General features: G+C 46.0%; 1 protein-coding gene across 1 annotated transcript; it reads left to right on the forward strand.

Annotated features, from left to right (window-relative positions):
* Positions 1 to 12,483: 12,483 nt before the first annotated feature.
* Positions 12,484 to 15,725, forward strand: ZXDB (zinc finger X-linked duplicated B). Its single transcript, XM_062183203.1, has one exon. The coding sequence runs from the start codon at positions 12,551 to 12,553 to the stop codon at positions 14,996 to 14,998; it is 2,448 nt and encodes an 815-aa protein (XP_062039187.1). The 5' UTR covers positions 12,484 to 12,550; the 3' UTR covers positions 14,999 to 15,725.
* Positions 15,726 to 16,128: the final 403 nt, after the last annotated feature.

Genomic DNA, 16,128 nt, shown 5'->3' on the forward strand with positions numbered 1-16,128 from the left:
ATTATCTGGAAGGAAGAGTTAGAAAGAGAGGGACTCAAGGGAGAGAGAGAGAGAGAGAGACAGAGAGAGAGAGACAGAGAGAGAGAGACAGAGAGAGATTGATTTTCCAACTGCTGGTTTACTCCCCAGATGGCCCCAATGGCTGGGGCTGGGCCCTGCCAAAGCCAAGAACCTGGAACTCCATCTGCATCTCCCATGTGGGCGGCAGGGACCCGAGCTCTCAGGCCATCTTCTGCTGCCTTCCCAAGCACATTAGCAGGGAGCTGGATGAGAAGCGGAGCAGCCAGTGATCAGATGGGATGCTGGCATCACAGGTGGTGGCTTGCTTTGCTGTGCCACAACACCCCACCCCTACCCCACATCTCTTTTTCCCTCTTCTTTTGTCTTTCTGCCTCTCAAGTAAATACATAAATACATACATTTTTAAAAATAGTCACATTGTCACAAAAATTATGAAATCCATGCATAGTTTTTGCACAGTACCCATTTCTGATGGACCTTCCGAAGACCGTTCATATTTATTGACTCCTCCTGCTTAAGAGAGAGGCCCAATGAGCTCGATTTGATTTGCCAGTTCTGACGTGGCCTGCAATACACTCCCTAATTTCTTGTGGATGTCTCTACTGGGGGGTTGACTCCTCATTTACAGCTGGTTTTCATGTTGCCAAGATGTTCAAATGTTGTGATCTCTCATGTGTGTGGTGTTTACCAATAGAGGGTGTGAGGTTGTTCTTCCCAAAGCTCTATGGATGCCCTGTTCTTCAAAAGGCCTAGCAACTTTTGTAGTTTTGAATTCATCACTTTCAGTGTTTTACTGCACTTTCTCCACGTCTTTCTTGTCTTTTGTGGTGTGGGCTGAGGAATGGTGTACAAATACAGGCAGAGTAGGAGCCAATTTGGGGTAATTGCTTTACCCTAAGTATCTGGCCCTTATGTTTTCTAACCCTGATTTTGTCCAAGCCCCGACCAAGCAATCAGTCCATTAGTCACTAAGCAGAAGTTGGTATAAACATGAACCTTATAAAAATTGTCAAAGATGTCTTCTATTTCTGGAAGTGTTGCGTACAGCTGGGCCTGTTGGACGTTTTGGTCCTTCCTCTATGTGGAAATTGAATTATTTGAATAAGGGTGGTGGTCGGTGGCTGTATAATCGTCTGAATCCCTTTCCCTTATGCTCATTCCACTGATTAAAGAAATTGTTAATGTTCTTGTCTTGAGTCTCCCTCAGTCCCTAGTGAGCAAGATCCAGAGGCATTTCTCGGCTGGCAGAGTATGTGTGGGGGAGGGGCTGGTAAGTTCATCTCAGTTGCAAAGCTTACAGCTCTTTCTTCTTACAGCAGTGAAACTCTGGTAGAGCTAGGTTTAGCTCAGCACTGTAGATATACTTTTCAATATAATAAACAATCTCCTGTAGTGAATCAAAATTTGCAGGGAGCTTTCTCCACTATGCAGGGCATAACTGGAACCTCAGGCAATGGGATAATTAACTGTGCTCCAGTAAAGGCTTCAACTTCGACAAGGGTCCTGTTTGACATCCACAGCTGCCTCTCTAGTGATGAGGCACTTCGGGCTGAGTCTGAGAGTTCCCCACTCCAAGAAGTGCCTGGTGGCAGCATAAAAGCCTTAGTCTTGTTCCATAAGTTTACCTGATGGATGAGCAGGTCCATTCACTAAAAGGGAAAATGGATAGTCTTTGGGGTCTGGGAGGAGGGACTTGGGGCGGAAGCATCATTTTAGCAAAATTGAGCCAATGTTAATGATTATGGGCGGAGGGACCGGCACTGTGGCGCCGGCATCCCATATGGGCTCTGCTTCTAGTCCCGTCTGCTCTTCTTCCAATCCAGCTCTCTGCTGTGGCCTGGGAAAGCAGTAGAAGATGACCCAAGTGCTTGGGCCCCTGCACCCCCATGGGAGACCAGGAAGACGCACTTGGCTCCTGGCTTTGGATCAGCGCAGCTCTGGCCGTTGCAGCCATTTGGGGAGTGAACCAACAGAAGGGAGACCTTTCTGTCTGTCTCTCCCTCTCACTGTCTGTAGCTCTACCTCTCAAATAAATAAATAAAATATTTGAAAAAATGGTTACATGGGGAATTACCCCTTTAATTGACCCTCTTCTCAAGCAGATGACCTCCTGGGGTGGGGTAGCCTACTTATAAAGTGTGAGTGCTCCCTGGGGTTAGGGAGATATGAGCACCTCGGACTGACAGAGACATCCAGTTTTGTTTACTGTTTGCAGCCCAAACTACAGTTAACAGGGTGAAAGTGTGATTTTCTGACACAAGGGGGCCTTCCATGACTGCAGGATCCCTATGTGAGTGAGCATCCCCAGCCACTGACACTGATCATAGAGCAAACAACGTGGAAGATAAGGCTGCCTTCAAAGGAAAATCCGGCTGGGCATCAAAATCTAACCCTAATAGGTATAGTGACGATCACTAGACACCATCCAATTTGGGACCCCCTTTTCTCTTAGGAGCCAATGTAAACTCTCTTGTTCATTTTGGAGTTGATGCTTACTCCTGGGTACTGGCTATAGGTGACCCGTTTAGACTAGAAGGGGAAGCCTCACTTTGATAGTACTTTTGGTTTACACCAGATAGGATAGTGTTTGTAGTGTTGACAGGCAACACCTGCCTCTGGGTTTTCCTTTTATGCATTGCTGTTAAATCCAGGGAAGCTCTGGCCTCTTGAATTATTTCAGCACTAGCCATCATGCCCAGTAAGGAAGACTCCGAGTCATTTGGAGACCCTTGAGAAACATTTGGGTGTATGCAGGACTCAGTTCAGCCCCCTCCAGAACTGTCATTCATCTGTTGCCTGAGAAACCCACTGCAACATCCCCAACTGGAGGAAATCTTTGTCTTTGGCTACTATTTTCCACTGCATTGTCTTCCCAGGCCATTGTGATGGCTAACATAGGGTGGGCAACCTTCCAAACCAGGAAAACAGACACCAACATTATATATTTGAAGCAGGCCCCAGAGCCACTGTGTGAGTCACTCCCAAATTCTGCTCTAATTGTGCACGATCTTTAGTAGGGACACCATTTTCTCATCCTGTATTAAGGCAGACGATTGTTTAATTTCTTTCCCCATTAGACAGAGTTCACTCCCTGCCTGATGCATACATGCAGTTCCTTGTTTGTTTGTTTCCTGGCCCAAGTTCTTCAGGAGTGATCGTGCCTCAGGCAAGAGAGAAGATGAGTCTTCTCCTCCATGCCAGAAGTGGTCCCTCCTTGGCTCTGGTCTCTCCTTTTGTCTTTTCTGTCTTGATTCCCTCCTGGGCGGCTACTGGTAAAGTAGAAGGTAGACTATCCCAGTCCCCATTATGGTGACACGGTGCTGCCTTTTCTTCTGGAGAGCACTGATGCTCCTCTTCTGGGTCCTCTCTTCCTTACTGATTCTGCAAGGACTTTGGGCTCCTATCTCCTTTCCAGTTAAAAACCAAGTGATAATTTCTTTGAGTAACAATTTAGCTGGCTCAGCCCAAGGGCTGTGATATTTATATGTATCCAGGGAAGGTATAGAATGATGGCATCTGCAACAGCATAACTGAGGGTCACAATTACAGGGGCATCTTGCAGAGAAGCATCAGACAGTGGGCTGCTTGCAAAGGGCTCTCCCCTTGGGAGATGTATCAGTCTCATTGGCTCGTTTACCTGCTTAGCAGTCTCCTCACACCCCAGAGTACTCCAGATTCTCAATCGAGCTATAGGAAGCTCCTCTCACTTGTAATCTGTTGTGGGGCCAAGAGTGATCCATCCTTATTCCAGAGGCCTATATGCCTCCTCCTTTTCTAGTTGGGCTCATCAGCCAAAGACCAACACCTACCCAGTGGGGGACACATGTGAGCAACTGATCTCCTTCTCCTGGAAGATCATCGCCTCTGCCCTCAAAGGTCAGTAGTAATGGTTTGGCTTCACTTAATTACTGGCGCTACTGCTTGTCCTGGTCAGTGAGACGCAGAGGGAGACTGCAAAAAGTATGCTGCGCAGTGCCACAATGAACGACTGCTTCAACACTTGAGACTGCCCAGGATTGATTTGCCAATTGATTGTCCTACTGACTGGGTAGACTATGTCAATTTCTTCTTTATCACCAAGATCCAATCCTCCTCACCCTTTGCTGGGGAAGGTGGGTTCCAAAATTTTAGGGCCGATCAAGGTGAAAGATGGGACCACAAGAGGGCAGTAGCACACTGCAAGCTTTATTTTTGGTGGTGCTTCCCTAGGTTGCTGGAGTGGGAAAATCTCTCAGAATAGGGAAACTTCCAGACATGGCAGCAGAGGTCCATCACTCAGAAGGGGATGGCAATTCCTGGAGGGGAGGGAAATAGGAGAGACACTTAGGTGTCTGGGTGACATGGATCATCGGCAAGAGGGGAAATCCACAGGTCAGTGAGCTCTGAAAGCAAATAGTGGCATTTTATTATTATTAAATTATTTTTATTTTTTATTATTTATTACTCTTTTAAATTTTTTGTCTCTGGGTTTGCCGTAAGTATGGCTAACAGATGCTGGATGCAGATTTGTGGGATATGCAAAGCAGGTAAACTCTTAACTGCCTACAAATATGCTTACTTGGACAACATTTAGAGCATGTGGATGTGTAAAAAAGAAAATCAGTGTTGGTGCTAGCAGTCTTTGAGTTAATTGGCCTAGCCTGCTGTGAAGAAGTAAGCAACGCAGGGGCCAATATACAGAAGCCAATTTTAATCCACTGTTATGGCAATATGCCACTTAACCACGCTGCTCAATCTGACAGGGTCTAAGATTAAATCCATTCAATTTGTATGATCAGGAAGACTCTAAGCAGCAAGGTGAGATCAATCTGCAGTGTTAACTTGAACTTGAACATACACTTAACCATGCTCTAGTGCTCTTGAACTTTTATCTAAGTGCAGTGAATACATAGGTCCACACGTAGTCTCTTATGTGACTATTCATAGCAGCTTTGTTTATAGCAAGGAAAAACTGAAAACAACAAAAATAATCAGACAATGAAGTATTACACAGTAGCAAAATTTAATTAATTGTTGAGAGAAGTAACAGCATGTATGAATGTCATAGTAAGTGCACTGATGTAAAAGAGACTGAAACATCTGTGTAGTGTATGATTCCGTTTCTCTGAAATTCTGTAAGCACATACCAATCTATTCGTGAGAGAAGGCACATCAGTGCATAGAGATGGGGATGGGTAAGGAAGAGAACAACACAAAGGGAAACGGAGACACATTTGGAGGTGATAGAAAAGGTCTCCATTTGATTGTCATAAGAACCTATGATTGCACACACATAGACTTTCTGTTTTTAATGTAAGGAATGCCAACACATGTTTTGGAGCAAAGCAATGCTTGAAGGCCTGCAATACTTGAAGCCTTTGGCAGTGTATTTGCCAGTTACATTTTAATTTAAAAAACCAATAATAAATCAAAATCTTCAAGACTTATTGCCTTTTATTTATTTTACTCTGCCATTGACATTTCACATTCTGGATCATATTTCAAAATATTTCTTCATTTTCTCTCAATGTGTTCGTTTTTTTTTTTTTTCACTGTTAGTAAAAGAGTATCTCAATCCAGGTCCTGCCATCCACTGTTACAGTCTAGGAGCCTGTATAATTCCAACATGAACCTTTCATGGGCAGAGTTATGTGATAGAAGCCTGATGTGTAGGGAGAACTCTGGATCTCATTGCTGAGAAAATGAAAAAGTGACGATGCCGTAAATTCAAATGCCTCTTAGTGAGTCAAACCACTCAAACATGCTAACTAAGCATATGATAACATAGAGTATTCTCAGGAGGGGGCACAGGGTACAGAGCTCTGTGTTAGGGCAGATTTTCAGGAACTACCAAATCTTGATTCTAGCTCTGTATCTTCTGCGAGAGCAACATGAATGGCTGGGGTGAGGGACATACAGAGCAAGGACTGTACCTTCCTGCCACCTGCTGCCTGAACCTCCTCGTTTCCTCTTTTGTGCAGGTTCAGGAGCAATGGGACAAAGATTATTCAGGTTGTCAGTGGGAGGATGTGACCCTGGTGGGTCTCTCCCGGCCTTCACAGTGCAGGAAGAAACACCACAGCTGTGAAAACCTCTATCAGAAACCCCAGATTGGAAGTGTGTGTTTCCCAAATACTTGGCCCTAAGTGTGAGAATGAGTGATTGGATGCCTAGTGGTGACAGCTACCCATGGGGCAGTTTTAAAGAGTTGCTCCTCCTGGAAGTGGACAAATTGCTGATTCCACATTTGTGTGGCACCACTGCCAGAATGACAGTTAAGAGAGCTGGACCAGGCAGCATTTAAAGGATAAAACCCCAGTTCACATACAGGTCCCTGTGCTCGGGTATCAGGATGCCTGGAATAGGAAGTCATGCCAGTCTTGTGCATGAATAGAAGGCTGTGGGTTGCTTTTGTCATCTCTAGTTGCTCAACACAAGAGGTGAATATGGTGTGTAGGTTGGAAGTCCCAGGAAGAGAATATCCAAGGATGAGCAAGTATTAAAGTGCTTTTCTCATCATGTAGTTGCATCACACTGTATCTATTGAATATAGACACATCAAGAGGGGAAAAAAAATTTTTTTTGGTAGTCTCTACTTCTCAATATAAGTTGCCCGTTCAATCAATAAATAACATATTTTTGTCGCTCAAGAATGACAAAACTGCCTTGCGGCGCCGGCACACCGGGTTCTAGTCCCGGTTGGGGCGTCGGATTCTATCCCGGTTGCCCCTCTTCCAGGCCAGCTCTCTGCTCTGGCCCGGGAAGGCAGTTGAGGATGGCCCAAGTCCTTGGGCCCTGCACCCGCGTGGGAGACCAGGAAAAGCACCTGGCTCCTGGCTTCGGATCAGCGAGATGCGCCGGCCGCAGCGGCCATTGGAGGGTGAACCAAAGGCAAAAAGGAAGACCTTTCTCTCTGTCTCTCTCTCTCACTATCCACTCTGCCTGTCAAAAAGAAAAAAAGAAAAAAAAAAGAATGACAAAACCATATGCTGTTTCCTTCCATCAATTTTTGCCCTTTATTGACCCTGAACCAAATTGAGAAAAGTGTAATCACAGCACTCAAATCGCCAATACAATTAGATATATACACTTTGTAAGACTGATGTGTGAGTCTGCTGTACTGCTCCTCCAAGGATGGGGCTCTGTGCAGCATGACTTTACATGAAACCCAAGAAAACTGTCTAAATAAGGAGCAGCTATGAGGAAAGCAGAGCAGATTTTCAGGTATACTAGGAAACTAGTCTCTTCCTCCAGAGAATATTGCTACTTGATGGAACAGGCAATCTCATCACAGAGGAAGGCTCTCCTTGCAGTTGGAGCGGAGAAGCCCTTGGGCTCACAATCTCTGGACTGTAGGCTGACGGCATAACACCTCTTTTGTGCCAGAGCCCGGGTTTTGTAGCAAAAGCAGCTTAGGTCGGGAAACATCAGGGCCCACCATGAATCTTTTTTTTTTAAAGATATATTTATTTATTTGAAAGTCCATATGTTCTCTGATATTGGAGGTAATCTTTGAGCCTCTCTCCTGCAAAGTAATGTCAAAGAGCAGGATGTTACATTTCCTTAGTAGAGGGTAGTAGAGCTACACTGATCCACAATGTGGCCCTTTGTGATTTCTGGCGCTGAGGTGTAGGCGTGAGGATACCTGCACACTCTGCCCCAGGCATGGGCCCAGAGCAACTGTCTCTCAGCAAATGTGTAGTCAGAGTGTAGCCGTGTGTTCTGCTTCTTGTAGCCCTTTTGATAGGGACATCCTGTGCTCTAAATCCCTTGTGCACTGCTTCTCTCAGACACACACATACACACACACATACATGCAGGTTTACATAGTCCTTCCAAACCTGTAGCCTGCCAAATCCCATGGTTGACTCCCGGTCTCCAACTGAACCAGGACACCTCCGCCTCATCACACACACTCACACACCTACTATAGACACTACCCACATACTGGCTACCAGCTATGACTTGTCCATATTGCCATGTTGACGACAGTTGATTCCCACTTGCCCTGTGACTGGAGACAAGCTCTGTTACTGACAAACCATTGGAAATTCTCTACCGTCCACTGAGTTTTTCTACAATTACGTGTGAATTCCAGCCTTGGGGAGTGTATTAGACAGGGTTCTCCTGGCATACAGAATTGATGGGATATTCATAAGGATATGGGAAAGAGAATTTATTAGGGGATTTGTATCATGTGATTGTGGCGGCTGAGAAGTCCCACAACAGGTCTTCTGCAGGCTGTAGAGCCTGAGATGCTAATAGCATGGCCCAGTCCAACTCCAAGGACCTCAGTATCAGAGAAGCTGAGGGTGTGAGCCTCCATTTGAGGCCAAAAAGCCTGAGTGAAAATAAGGGGGGAGGGGCAGGTGTAGTCCTGAAATCTCAAGGCCAACAACTGACATCAGAGACAGGAGTCCAGTGGGTCCGTCCCATGCCTGTCTCCCTTAGAGGCCAAAATCACCTTCCCATTTAATCCGTGTAGATCCCCAGACTGTTGAAGATGTCCACCCATATCCACCTCACAGGGTAGTCTTATTTGGAAGCAACCTCACAGGCACAGCCAAAGTAATGCTTTTCCAGGCTTCTAGGTTTTTCTTACTCCAATTGAGCTGACAACATAGTGTTAACCATCAGAGGGAGGAACTTCCATTCTAAGTTTGTCTCTCATCTAGGATTTTACCTCTGCCTCAGAAGACCCCGTCCAGTGTTTCTTTAGTTCTTAAATAAGAGTTTCTATCAGAGTTTAATAATTCTTTATATGTGATTTCCCCTGCCTAGATTACTGTGTACTGCCCATCTCCTGATTGAATCAGATCCCTACATGTATGGCAAACACCCTTCTTACAGAGAATCACTGGAAGCTTTCTCTTTGACCATCACACCAAGTAAGGAGGGCCACTATCACCACTTCTGTTCAATAGTACCCTGGCCTTCTGAGGTGGGGCTGGGTACTATTGAGAGAGACCAGTGAGGCAGAGAGGAAAAATTTGAAAGGAAGAAGAATGACTGGGATTATTTGCAGATGATATGATTGTGTACATAAAATTATAAAAGTGTTTACACACAAATTATTGGAATCACTGTGAGAGTTTAGAGGTATGTAAGTTAACATTAACATAAAAACCCAATTACATTCTATTTGCCAGCAACAAATATAGAAAATTTCAAATATAGCATCTACAAACTATGAAGTACTTAGTGTGAGAAGTCACCTTATGGAAAATGTATACAATATTATTGAGACATATTAAAGAAGTTCTTATCTAAAGGAGACACAGGCCATGGGCATATTCAATGTCGAAATGACGTCAAATCTAAAACATAAGCACAATTCTAATTAAAACCCCAAACAAGCTTTTGGTTGAACATTTTATGATGAATGATGAATTGATTATCTAAAAAGAATTAAAATGGGCCCAAAATAGTCAAGACACTTTTGAAGACAAAGTAGAACAGATTCGCCTTATCCAAATATCAGGATTGGACTATATAACTGTAGTAATTAAGACAGTGTGGTACTTTAAACAGACACATAGGGCCACAACACTTACTAAAGAGTATAGAAACTATCCCACACGCATGTAGATACTTGATTGAAGGCAAACGTGGCACTTTAAATCAGCTGGAAATGAGCAGACTTTTCAGGAAGTGGTTCACTGTGGACACTGCATTCACACACACACACACACACAGAAATGGAAACTTACTCAACACTATTCACAAATATAACTTGCAAGTGGGTTAAGACATGACTGTGAAAGACAAAACTATACGTATGTTAAAAGGTAATGTAGAGGAGCCGGCGCTGTGGCTCGCTTGGTTAATCCTCCGCCTGAAGCGCTGGCATCCCATATGGGTGCCAGGTTCTAGTCCCGGTTGTTCCTCTTCCAGTCCAGCTCTCTGTTGTGGCCCGGGAGGGTAGTGGAGGATGGCTAAAGTCCTTGGGTCCCTGCACCCACATGGGAGACCAGGAAGAAGCACCTGGCTCCTGGCTTCGGATCGGTGCAGCGCCGACCATAGCGGCCATTTGGGGAGTGAACCAATGGAAGGAAGACCTTTCTCTCTGTCTCTCTCTCTCTCACTGTCTACAAATCTACCTGTCAAATGAAAAAAAAAAAAGGTAATGTAGAGAATATGTTCATGACCCATGTTACTTAAAACATAAGAAAAAAATATTTCTGAAAACAGAAAAGCACTATCCGTAGGGCAAAGAATGCTACGTTTGACTATAACTAAGATCGTCTGTTCACAAGACACAACACAAGTCAAGTGAAAAATACAAACAACAGAGCAAGGGAATATTTTGGCCACTCGTATGGAGTGGTATTTAAAAAACCCATTAAATCAGTAAGCCACACAAGATGTAAAATAGAATAGAAAAATGAGTTAAAATAGTTGAATTAGAACAGTGCTTTCACAACAGAGAACATTCCAAAAGGTTCATCAACACGAAATTATGCTAAGGCTTAATGGTAACTTGGGTGTTGCTCACCCACAGTTCAGCAGAAACTATATTCTGGCAATATGTGATGTAGTGAGTATGTGGAAGAGCTGGAACTTCCCGTGCTGCTAGTGGGATTGAAAATTGACACAATCACTACAGAAAATAATTCGGCATCTACTACCAGAGCTGAAGACTACACATGTGTTCCATGAGAAATGTGGAAGAATGTTCACAGTAACAGTCAAACAGTAGAAATGACTCCAATGTCCATCCACTGTAGCATGGAATGGCATAATCACACCATGATCACTTTTCTATAAGCATACACTGGGATGGATGCTGCTACTCCACAATGAAGATAGATGTACCTGCAGTTACTAGGAAAACCATGGATGCATCTCTCAAGTATATTATACAGTGAAGAAGCCACCGTAAAAGAAACCATGCAGTGAGATAAAAATTTCTATAACTTCAAATAAGCTGCATTGTTTAGGGACATGTACCAAAGCTGGAAAAGCTACACAAAAAAAGCACAGAAATGATTATTGCGAAGTGCAGATAATGATGATATCCATATGGGAAGGTGTGCTTTGTGACTGGAAGGAAGAGAGTGGCTGTTTTCTGGAAGGGTGCAGGTGATCTGTTTCTCCACCTGGGCCCTGGTTTATGTGGGCACTTGCTTTTGTAAATTATCTTAATCATACAGATATATTTTATGCACTCTTTAGTATCTCAAATTTGAAAAATGCTTTCCCTCTAAAAAACGTAATAGAAAGAAAAGCATGTAGAGTAGAAATATTTTTTCGAGGTTTGGAATGTGGTATATGAACGCTGTGTGGTTTTCCAAGAGTCAAGCACGTTTCCTTTATAATTAAAAAAAAATGGCAGGGTGGGGTGAGCAAGGACTAGTCAAGTGATAGGTGCCTCATAATCTAGTCATCACCCTGGATTTGTGTCTTACTAGACATTTCGACCTATATTTGTGTCAACTCCCAATTTATCGATGACAGACATATTGGAGGACTGCCACCATCAGTAGGCACCACAGGTCGAGTTCATTACAGGAAGATTGGGCCTCCACGCTTAAATGCTGCAGCTACACTGGGGCTTTTGAATAAGGTCATCTGTGCATTTTACTAGGAATAGTCCATGGCAGTGACTTGGGGCTTCACCTTATCACATTTAACTGGAACTTCTGTCCAGAGACCACAAAAGAGGTAGAGAATATGCAGTAAGCTGAAGATTATCGTCATCATGTTGTGAGATTAGAATTGAAATTTATCATGGCATAACCAGTGGCAGAAGGGCAAAGATTGAGTACTGTATTAGGAGAACTCAGGAGCCGGTTGAGTTTTCCAGCTTTCAGTATAAATCATCTCATCCTCTAGACTTTGCAGTTCTAGGCTGAACAGAACCAATCCCCTCTGACTCATTCTAAATCTCTGTACCAGAAGGACAAAAATGTAATTGTGCTGCACATTTGCCTCAGGATCTTGGTCAAGAAGATTCTGAGTGTGATGTTGGCCAGGGCGGGGGAGGGGGGGAGAGCAGAAGGTGGTGGCGGGGACTGGGTGGGGGGGGCGTTTTCACTGGTTTGGCAGTTTAATTAATGTTGACACAGTTCATTTTCTCAGGAGTTTTCTCTCTGCTATCAACCCAGACCGCCAGCCAGCCAGCAAACAAACTTTTTAGCACGTGAAAAGTACCGGAGAGGCTGGAGCATGTTTCGTTTGGTCTATCAGTGAGGTACGGATTTAAAGTACTTTTAGAGGAGAGATACCAAGGTATTCCAGCTCCATTACCGAATGAGCTGTCCTTTCCCCATTACCTCATAAGACCTCCTTGATGGCTTACTAATATTAATTGTGGGACTTATTTATGTACCCAGGTATGGCCCTTGGGCTTTCTATTCTGTCCCAGAGACCCGGTACCAAAATATTTAAATCACTGTGGCGTTAAATACGTTTTAATATCTGATAGGGCCAGTTTCTGCGCATTGCACATTTTTTTTTCCCTTTCAGGAACGTGTTCGGGCCCGCGGCAGGGGGCGTGGTCGCGCCGCCTCTGCCGCTCCGGTTCCAGCCCAGCCTCACGGATTCAGAGATGGAAATCCCGAGGCCGCTCCCAGCTCACGGGACACCACAGGGCGGCAGCGGCTGTGGCGGTAGCTCCGCGGGCGGCGTCCGGGTCCACCGAAGTCCTGACCTGTCGGCTGGTCAGACCCCGGCGCGCCGCCTCCTGCTGCTCCGGGGCCCCCAAGATGGCGGGCCCGGGCGGCGGCGCGAAGAGGCCCGCACTGCCTCACGGGGCCTGGGCCCGAGCTTGTTGGCGCCGAGGCCGGATCCTGCCGGCGGCGGCGGCGGCGGCGGCTGCGGCGGCGGCGGCGGCGGCGGCGGCGACGACGACTTCTTCCTGGTGCTGCTCGACCCGGTGGGCGGCGACGTGGAGACCGTGGGCGCGGGTAAGGCCGCAGGGCCCGTGTGGAGGGAGGAGGCCGAGGCGGGGCCGGAGCCCCAACGGGGCGAGAGCGGCGCGAGCTCTGCGGCCCGGCCTGCGCTGGGCCCCCGCTGCCTGTCCGCGGCCCCCGTCCGGTCCCCGGCCCCGGCTCTAGGCTCGGGCCCCGCGGCGGCCTTCGCGGGTACCATCACTATCCACAACCAGGACCTGCTATTGCGCTTTGAGAACGGCGTCCTCACTCTGGCCACGCCCCCGCTGCCAGCTTGGGAGCCAGGGGTCGGGCCTGCCCCGCAGCCTAGGGATCAGATCGTCCCTCAAGCTGGGCTGCCGCATGCCACACAACCAGGCGACTGCCCAGAGCTGCCGCCTGACCTCCTCCTGGCGGAGCCGGCAGAACCCGCGCCAGCCCCTGCGCCCGAGGAGGAGGCAGAGGGCCAAGCTGCCGCTCAGAGCCCCCGCGGGTCACTGGGCCCAAGCCCAGGCGTGGTGCTATACCTGTGCCCCGAGGCGCAGTGTGGGCAAACCTTCGCCAAGAAGCACCAGCTGAAGGTGCACCTGCTGACACACAGCAGCAGCCAGGGCCAACGGCCCTTCAAGTGCCCTTTGGGCGGCTGTGGCTGGACCTTCACCACCTCGTACAAGCTCAAAAGACACCTGCAGTCTCACGACAAACTGCGGCCCTTTGGCTGCCCTGCGGAAGGCTGTGGCAAGAGCTTCACCACCGTATACAACCTCAAGGCACACATGAAGGGCCATGAGCAGGAGAACTCTTTCAAATGCGAAGTGTGTGAGGAGAGCTTCCCCACGCAGGCCAAGCTCAGCGCCCATCAGCGTAGCCACTTCGAGCCCGAGAGGCCCTACCAGTGTGCGTTTTCCGGCTGCAAGAAGACGTTCATTACAGTGAGTGCCCTGTTTTCCCATAACCGTGCCCATTTCAGGGAACAGGAACTCTTTTCCTGCTCTTTTCCTGGCTGCAGCAAACAGTATGACAAGGCTTGTAGGCTGAAAATTCACCTGCGGAGCCACACGGGTGAGAGACCTTTCCTTTGTGACTTTGATGGCTGTGGCTGGAACTTCACCAGCATGTCTAAACTCTTAAGGCACAAAAGGAAGCATGACGATGACCGGAGGTTCACATGCCCCGTGGAAGGCTGTGGGAAATCTTTCACGAGAGCCGAGCATCTGAAAGGCCACAGCATAACCCACTTGGGCACAAAACCTTTCGTGTGTCCTGTAGAAGGCTGTTGTGCCAGGTTCTCCGCTCGAAGTAGTCTCTACATTCACTCCAAGAAACACCTGCAAGATGTGGACACTTGGAAAAGCCGTTGTCCGGTCTCCACCTGTAATAAGCTCTTCACCTCCAAGCACAGCATGAAGACCCACATGGCCAAAAGGCACAACCTTGGCCAGGATCTCTTAGCTCAGCTAGAAGCCACAGATTCTCTTACGCCCAGCAATGAACTTACCAGCCAGGGACAGAATGATCTCAGTGATGCCGAGATAGTGTCTCTCTTCTCTGATGTGCCTGGCAATAGTTCTGCTGCAGTGTTGGACACAGCATTAGTGAACTCTGGGATCTTGACCATCGATGTGGCTTCTGTAAGCTCATCTCTGGCAGGGACCCTCCCTGCTGGTAGTAATAATTCCTTAGGGCAGGCTGTGGACCCCCGGGCCTTGATGGCCACCAGTGACCTTCCTCAAAGTCTGGATACCTCTCTCTTTTTTGGAACAACGGCAGCCAGTTTTCAGCAGAACCCCTTAGATACGGATGATGTCTCAAGTGCAGCTGCCGGGCCCTTGGGATCTCTGGGTTCTGTGGCTATGAAAAGCTCCAGTCCCGAGCCCCAAGCTTTGACACCCAGCAGTAAGTTAACAGTGGACACAGAAGCTCTGACTCCTTCCAGCACCCTTTGTGAAAACAGTGTCTCAGAACTACTGACACCAACCAAAGCAGATTGGAATGTACATCCTGACTCTGACTTCTTCAGACGGGAGGGACAAACCCAGTTTGGATTCTCCAATCCAACAGGAAACCATGGTTCTCAGAAAGAAACAGATCTTACCACAGTGACTGGCAGCTCATTTCTGGTATGAAACAACTGTATTCATTCCTCGCCGTGTGGCTTAATTTTAGTACATACACTCAGTTCTGAGGATGTTCTGGATTAAATGTTTAAATACTGTCAGGTTCTTTTGGATTTGCAATAGAACACAGCCCTGGACTACTAGTTTGGGGATCTTTAGTCTGGAACTGACAAGCTCTGTGGTCCTGAGCAAACCACTTAATGTATCTGATCCGAATTTACTTATTTATAAAATTAATTCCTTTTGATTGGTTTTTGTAGAGTTGATTCAACTCTGTGATTCATTGATAACATCCTTTCCTTCAAAATTATTAGAATGTTTTGCAGTTATGAGGTTGCATGTGATTTTTTTTCAAACATGTATAAAAATCGCTGTGTACTAATTAACACCCATGTAGTATTCACCCATTCTCTTAAGTGTCTGTTTCTTTTGTATGTATCCCCTTGAGGTCTTGTTTTTTTCTTGGTGTTTTACTGTTTGAATAAACAGGTTGTTTTACATGATTTTGCCTAGCTTTTTAGCTGTTTGTAACTGTTTTCCTATGGTGGTATTTAATTTTTTCGTCAATTTTGTAGTTGGATATGGAAACTTGATCAGTATGGGCTGAGTTTTGACATGAATGTTTAGAGTGATTGTGTTTTGTTCTTTCACCATGTGTCCCTTCCTTGCCTGATTTTCTCTTTTTGTGATATTAGCAGCTGCCTCTGATTAATGAATAAATTCATGTTTATATGTCTTTTTGATCAGATGAATTTTCTTGGTAGAGTTACTTAAAGAGTGGCGTAGGAAACATTTCTTTTTAAGGCATTTATAAAAGTTGAACAGAAATTTTATTTAATGCCAAATTATTTGTTAAACAGTGATAGGATGAGAAAAATATTTTAAAAAGTTAGCTGTTTTCACTGTATATTTTCCTGACCTCTTTTTATGATGGGAGGCTATGTTGTATAATTGCCACATAAGACTTTGTTATGAAACAGATCCTTGATCTAATTTGGGTCCTATGATGTTGGATAAGTAGTCTGGAATAATTTAGTCCCACTAACCTTTCGTGTTCTGGCTGTTTAGTGGTCATAATAATGCACATACGTGCATACAATTTGTTAGACATTTTTCTTTTCCAGTTTTTCACCAGTAAG

This window comes from Lepus europaeus, chromosome X (genome assembly GCF_033115175.1).
Source record: "Lepus europaeus isolate LE1 chromosome X, mLepTim1.pri, whole genome shotgun sequence".
Classification (NCBI taxonomy): Eukaryota; Metazoa; Chordata; class Mammalia; order Lagomorpha; family Leporidae; genus Lepus; species Lepus europaeus.

Bases quoted from the DNA above. Each gene is read 5' to 3' on its own strand.
- ZXDB (XM_062183203.1), top strand. From the start codon at position 12,551: ATGGAAATCCCGAGGCCGCTCCCAGCTCACGGGACACCACAGGGCGGC.